At 33.0% G+C, this 7,500-nt stretch overlaps 1 protein-coding gene across 15 annotated transcripts in view; it reads left to right on the top strand.

The window, feature by feature from the left end:
• FOXP2 (forkhead box P2) overlaps window positions 1–7,500 on the top strand; it is a 555,335-nt gene that overhangs the window by 296,208 nt on the left and 251,627 nt on the right. For 12 of the 15 annotated variants that reach the window (XM_038557404.1, XM_038557424.1, XM_038557425.1 and 9 more), the window contains one exon: window positions 5,581–5,758. In XM_038557404.1, coding sequence (XP_038413332.1) covers window positions 5,591–5,758 — 168 coding nt within the window. In that variant the 5' untranslated portion in view covers window positions 5,581–5,590. Of the gene's footprint in view, window positions 1–5,580; window positions 5,759–7,500 lie in introns of those variants that run through there. The other 3 variants (XM_038557410.1, XM_038557414.1, XM_038557415.1) reach the window with 1 other exon arrangement.

Raw genomic sequence — 7,500 nt, forward strand, 5'->3', positions numbered from 1 at the left:
ATGGGGAATCATTGAATTATAAGATGCAGAATCATAATGTTGCAGTAAAATACATCTAGATAGCAACCATTCTTTCCAATTTGCTGTTGTACTACATTTAAGTGAAATGGCATGGAGATGAAATAATTTTAGTATTTTATACTATATCTGTAATGAAATTTTTATGTCTTGCTCCTTATGTTTTAAAACTTAGGTTAATTTTGGTCCTGGAGTAAAACATAACAGAGAGTTGCTAAATTAACTAATAGCCGATTGAAGTGAAAGATAAAATTTTCGTTTGGTCTACTCTAGTGTTTCCCAGATGTTTGTCATTGTTGAAGATCTAACAGTATTCTGTTTGCTAAAGGCAGTCATGACCATTATTTTAAAAAATTACCCTGTTGAAATGTCTTTGCAACTTTGCGTGTTCGACATACTAACCTTTTTGAATGAAAATTGGAATTTTTACTAATTAAAGTTGTTGTTTTTCTCCCTGGGAAGGTAATCTTAATTTGTGAATAGCATTTTAGGCATTTTGTTTAAGCGGGTGAAGAGTAGTGGCAAATACTTTGTCAACAACTTAAATTTCATTTACTTATGATCATATCACCTGTTATAATAAAGATCATAACACTTGCTATACTAACAGATATCCTTTCCCAAATCATAGTTTAAAAGACATCCTGTTTCAGTTGTTTAAAATTAAAAAATATCCATGTGCTTGTTCAATTTTTGTTCTTACACATTCAACTATGTCCTTCATATTTGGCATTTTGATTTATTAGGCAATTTTTAGCATTAAAGACTTTTAGCAAAGCAGTAGTAGATTTCAAATGCACTGTGCATGGTGTCCGTGATGAATTAATTCCACTAGAGCACAGAATTTATCATTATTTAAATGCTAGTTTCTTTCAAAAGTTTTGTAGTACAGTCAAGTTTTCAAAATCAGAATTTAGTTGATATTTTGAGGTAATATATGTGGTTTCTTGTGGCATATGTAGGTTTTCCTCATACTGAACGCTTTCTTTTGTGAATTTGCATAGGGATATTTATGGATATTTAACACTGATAATTTAAAAATGATTAAGAATTATTTAAGAATACATGATGACTTTTTGATTTCATGCTTTTCTTTCTGTGTCATATTCAAAAATCTTTTGGGGTCAATGTACATAGTTGGTTGATAAATTAGACTCTAGAAGATACTGGACGTGAAATGTTCTTTGATGTCACTATAAATAATTTTGTTTAAGAAAAGTTCACAGGAATAGTTAAAACTTTTATATGGATTGTTATTTAGTCTCAGTTTCTCAGAAAGTCATTTTCTCCATTCATTTGCTTTAATTAAATAGGAAGATGGCCCCAAAAAAGAGATTTCATATTAAAGCACCAAGATTTTAAGATGGAGTGTCTGTTTATATGGATGGAGGAGTGTGGGGAGAGGTAGAGGTTATTTTTCCCTTCTTACCATCCTTGACATCCATAGTTTGATTGATCAATCTATCCATATCTGTCCATCCACACACATATACACTATACTTACACATACGCACCCACGGGATAGGGGTTAGAAGAGAAGGAAAGGAGAGAAGTAGAAAAGATAAGAGAGAGAGAGAGAGAGAACCTGAGAGAAAAGAAGTTGAGTAAGCATCAAGGACCAATAGTGTCCCTGGTGGTGGTTAACACAGTTAACTGTACTGGCCCAGGTCAAGTATCGAACTTTTGAACATTGTAGTGAATGCGGAATAGGATATATGCAGGTTTCTGTTATCGCTCTGGCAAATGTCTATCTCACATGTTACAGTTTTATACCAACGGAACCTCTAACTCTAAAAGGAAAAAATAAAACCAACAAGTCTAGCATTCAGTACCACCCTATCATAAAGTAAGGAGGTCTAATTGAGCTATGTCTTTATATCCTGCTATTTGTACAAATAAAAGACTACATCTTGATGCAAAATAAACACAAAAGCACTGTTGTGACTATAACAGGGAGTCATATACTAATTTATATAATAAGTGGTTGTGCACGCTTTATTCAAGATTATGGCTGCAAGAAATGGCATGAATTGCTGGGTGTGTTTAATGCTGGATTATAGCAATTTGAAACATGTCAAACACATGGCTAATGCCTCATGCTTCACTCATTCTTGCGTAAACCTGCATAGCCACCATCCATTATACCCTTGGTAACAACACAATTCTGCAAGTAAATATTGTTACACTAAGTAACCTTTCAATTCAAGTTGTTTAGGAAGAGAAAATGCAATCTCGTGCAGTCAGTTCCAGTGTCAGTTTAATGTTTCAAAAGGGAAGTGGTGTAGAGAAAAAGTATCTGTACAGTGACTTGCTTAAAAAAAAAAGAAGAAGAAGAAGAAGAAGAAATAAAGAAAAAGGAAAGAAAGGAAAACTTAATGCGAGGGAGGAAAGTAGAACTGTATCATTGGAGGGCAAGATCCGAAGAGTTATTTTCTGATGTGGTCAAAAAGTTGTGTATGACGAAAGATTTAAAGGTTTAGCTAACAGTTCAGACCAACATTACGACAGCGACTCCCAATTTCACCTTTCCCTTTAATGATCCAGAATTGATTTTCACTGATTTTTGTAAAATGTTTGTGGTAGGATTGAGAAGAATGAATAATTTAGTTCGATGTGTTTGGGATCACAAGCACATCCACTTTGAAAGAATATGCTGAATTTGTAATTATTTAAAATATACTTTAAAAGGTACACACACCTCGCATTGTGCCAGACATATTTTGTCTAGTAGAAAATAGGTGTGGAGAAACCACTAGGAGGAACTCAATAAATCCTGGAAAGCATCTTCATTATCGTTGAAGATACATCTCCTTTATAGTGGACATGCTCCAAGCTGTCTTCTTTAAGTGATATGTACAGTGGAATCCTCTGATTACACAGTCGCCTTCTTTTTTCCCTATTAATGTCAGGTCAGATGCTTTTGTTTTATAGAGAAAAAAGTACTGTCCCTGTTATTGTTTTTCTTAAGTGTGATTTTACTAACTCTCAGTTGATTGAACCAAAAATGTGAATCACGGTTTATACTCTAGGGTTTCATAAAGTCAAAAATTCCACAAGGTATAATAAAATCCTCTGGATAATAGGAACTGGAAGTTATGTAGGTCTTCCTTTATAATTGTAATAAAGATTTAGACCCATGACTCTGCTTGTTGATTATGTTTAATTATTTGATGGCCTTGATTATAACACAATAATATATGCAGAATTCTTTAATTCATCCAATTAGTTCTGACATTAACTACACAAAGGTTAATATTAAATACTGCATTTGTCTGCAACATTTGAAAATATAGCTTTTTAATTTTTTTTAATTTTTTTGTGTTGCATACTCCACCCAGAGATAACAAGTATTTCAAATAAATTTGGGTGGTGAAGTAAAAACATATGCATACACATATACTCAACATCTATTGTCAGAAGTAAAATTTAAATGCAATATGTAGTAGAAGTTATATCTGTCTGTTTCTACAGTTGCAGAGGACCCAAATTATAATTTTCATATAAGTAGTAAAGGCAATCAGACCTTTTCTCTGAATATTTTAAACATTGTGCATGTAAAATTTATGCCTAATTTGAATACTTATTAGCTGCCTAATCTCAGAAAAGAGTATTAGCTTTGTTTTTTTTTTCCTATAAAATCCATCACTGTGTATCAGTTTTCATTTGTGTGATTTTTCTTTGTTAATGTTCGGTAAGGTGTTTAACAAAACCTATTTATTCATAAGCACATTTGGTTCAAAAGTTTTTTGCTGTAGTTATAGCAATTGCCTCTTTTGTGATTATGCGGTTTTTTTTGTTGTTGTTGTTGCAGCCTTTTTTTTCTTTTTTATCAGAACAGCATTAAGTTGTATATGTAGTTTTTCTTATACTGACTTGCTTTGCTAGCCCAGCTACTGGTGGTCTTTTATAAATCAGCAGGTATTTCATTTTTTAATTGACTTTTTACAGTCATAGAAATAATCTAATAACTTAGGCTTTGATGAAAATACCTATTAAAGCTATTAAATTATAACCATTAGTTTTTAATAATTATATTAGCATGCAAAAAATCTATTGGATATGTTTCTGTGTTTGTATGTCTGTCTGTCTGTCTATGTGTGTGTGTCCATGATCACATTTTGTAAGAATCTGGGGAAGAGGGTTTCTCCATGACACAAAAAGATATTAAGCTTATATTTGCTCTGGAATAAGTGCATTAAAATCATTCAGTGGACAAAAGTCTTAAAATATGACCAAGTTTAAAATAGTGAAATCTCCTAGTTATAAAAAATTAGATTGAGTGATCAGTTTAGCATCCTTCTTTACTTTAGGTTAAGTCACCCTGTCTGTCTAGCATAACTGTTCAAGTCACAGCGCAGCCAGGTTGTTTCTGAAATCCTGTCCGTAGAAGTAAAACAGGGAAGTACAGCTATTAGGTTATAGGATAGGATTCAGATATCTCTGAGAGCCAAAACTGATCTTTCTAAACCACAGATTCAAGATGTACTGTGAAATTCTGGTTTGTAAGAGCACATTGGTTCTTTATTTACTGCAAGGATTTCCACTGATCTTGGCAGGACATCTCCTTGCTATCCTGAAAGTACAGTATATTTATGCAGTGAAAATGATAAAACATTTATTACTGTAGAGAAGGTAATATGCATAATTTATGCTGTTTTTAGCACAATCATTAGTGATATTCTTGATAGATTTTATTTCCAGCTTTCATATCTAATACATGCCTGGAAAATTAATTTTATATATACTTTCATTTATTTGCCTATGTTAAAATTGAGTTTTAAGTCATCTTCAAGTGAACAGTTTGATTGCTGCTCATGCATAAGCTTAATTACTTCCCAGGAAGGACAGTATTAAATGTTTTAAATGTCAGAAAAATAAATGAATATGAGCTGTTTGATTAAAAAAATAGGCAATATCTGACGTGTTTGCAGCAGGAGCTTTTTCTTAAAATGCCTCCAAGGCAAAATTTTATTTAGTCACAAAAAAAAAAAAAAGAAACCCATTATACTATTTATCATTGGTTGATACCATATGATTTGTAACACCCTTACAAAATTTTAATTTTGTATGATTAGCTGTGCATCATTAAACAACAGCCTTGCATAAGATGTGCTGTAAAGAACTGTCAGAATCAAGATAGTGAATATTTAAAATAAGGCTGTATAGTCATCCATGGTTGTCAAAGGTAGATAATAGGAAACATAGAACAGAGTGTGCCATCGTGCCTTCATTTAAGCTGGTTTTATAGGTAGACTTTAAAATGTGGTCGTTCATAAATGCTATCGACCATGCCATATGCATGGTATGTTACTTTGGCTGTTAAATGTAACCACACAAAAATTGCTTATAGAAACCATAATTTCAGTGATTAGTATCTGGATGAAAGCTGAATTTGTATTGCTTTTCTCGGTAAATGACTATTCAAGGCGGGTGGGTTCTTTTTTTTTTTTTTTTTTTCTCCTTCCAAAGATGCTGTCTCTGTAATTGGCAGAGAGGGACATCTTGATAATGGAAGTGTGAAGGTGTAACGTGTGTTAATTGATACTTCTTAATCACTTTTAGGTATTAAGTCATGATGCAGGAATCTGCGACAGAGACAATAAGCAACAGTTCAATGAATCAAAATGGAATGAGCACTCTAAGCAGCCAATTAGATGCTGGCAGCAGAGATGGAAGATCAAGTGGTGACACCAGCTCGGAAGTAAGCACAGTAGAACTGCTGCATCTGCAACAACAGCAGGTAAGTTTTGTTTTCTTCAGTGATTCCTTAAAACAAATCGGCCTGTTTTCTTGAATGTGAAAAATGTATTCATAGCAAATTGAGCATGTTGTGTGAAGCTCAAGGATGCTGAGCATTTATGATTATTGGGAACATGATCGAAGTATCGGGAAAGATAGGATTTTCATATTCGTTACGTCATGCCAGCACCAGAGTGCCCTTTGGGTGTCAAGCTATTAGTTAAGTTCGCAGGGTGATTTTTGGAAGGATCTGTAAAGCTTTGTAACAAATATTTTATAGCTTCTAGTTCACTGTCTAACATTGTGCTGCAGAACGTGATACTTAGTTTTCCACCAGAGGGCCACATTACTTGATACTTGCTTATACAATGAATTTCTTCCAAGTCTCAGCTAAGGTGAAAAGGACCACGAGGACTTTTCATAACACAGATGCTTGCCTGTGATGGCTGCGAATGTTAGCTGTTAATTAGTTGAAATTTGCTGAGAGATTGTGAACCATCTAAACACTGATCATCTATGTGGCTTTTCTGGAAAACTCATTTCAAGGTGTTTTGAATATACATCTTTTGATCACGTTAAAGAGCACTTTTTGTTTTGTGCAAGTGGCTCACAAAATGCAGTTCTCATTTAAATCTAGAAAAGTAAACAACTGCCCCATAAAGGTACACTTTTAAGTAGTCCATTATTCTTTTTATGTGAGAGATTCGGTTTTCCCAATTTTGTTTGTCAGTGAAATATTCTTTTCAGCCAAGGAATAGCCACTCCATTCTGCACTGATTCAAGTCTGTGGAAATAGTGACAGAGAAGAGAAAGCTTTCAAAGCATATACTTATATTAGGCCAGAATGAGTATACCTGTTTGACAACAAGATTATATTTGATTTGCTTTAAAATAAAGGTCATTTCTTTAAGATTCTGGATTGCATTCAGACCAAATGTAAAAAAAAAAGGCATTAAAATGAAAATATAACGATTATTATTGAAAAATGTTTCAAATTAAGTGATCCATCATTCACAGTTTTAAGTTAATATATGAGGAGATAGAATGCATCTCAAAAGTTAAAGCAAATGCCCACGTGACAGTAAAATTTAATAGAATCATTATTTCAAATAACAACAGTATTTAGAAAGTTATCTTAGAGTATATGTACTGAATAATGTGTTAACCTTTAGGCGTTGTTTTCAAGAGCAATCTTTTAAAAGAGCTAGACATAACACTTTGAATAGGTTCCCTATTATTTTGAAAGTACGTCTCTTTTCACAGGCAGTAATCACTAGTAATCATTAGGAAGATAATTTTTATCTTGTTTTTAGATATTTTTTTAACCATCATGAGAATTCAATGTCTACCAGAGCTCCAGGATTAGCCTATTTTACCTAAAATGAATGCAGTTTTCAGGACAGCCCTTCTCTCCTTTTAATCTATTTACTGGAAACATCATACCACTGCTATCATATTCCTATTGACTCCCCTAAATAAGAATCCTAAGAATTGATAGCTAAGGTCTAATTTGCCTGAGAATACAGTAGAAGGCATTTATAAAAGCAAGTGAAATTAACCACTGGAAAATGAATATTGTAATTTAGTACTAATAGACAATATGTTCTGAAGGGAAACGTAAAGAAGTAACTTTCTTTTTCTTCCAAGCTCTGATTAGATCTTAAAAACAAAAGAGAGTCAAATCATGGCTATGCTTTATAGTACCTTGGAGGCTTTTTATGATAAATCTGTTAGGTGTGTTTA

The sequence above is a fragment of the Canis lupus genome, chromosome 14 (assembly GCF_011100685.1).
Source record: "Canis lupus familiaris isolate Mischka breed German Shepherd chromosome 14, alternate assembly UU_Cfam_GSD_1.0, whole genome shotgun sequence".
Lineage (NCBI taxonomy): Eukaryota > Metazoa > Chordata > Mammalia > Carnivora > Canidae > Canis > Canis lupus.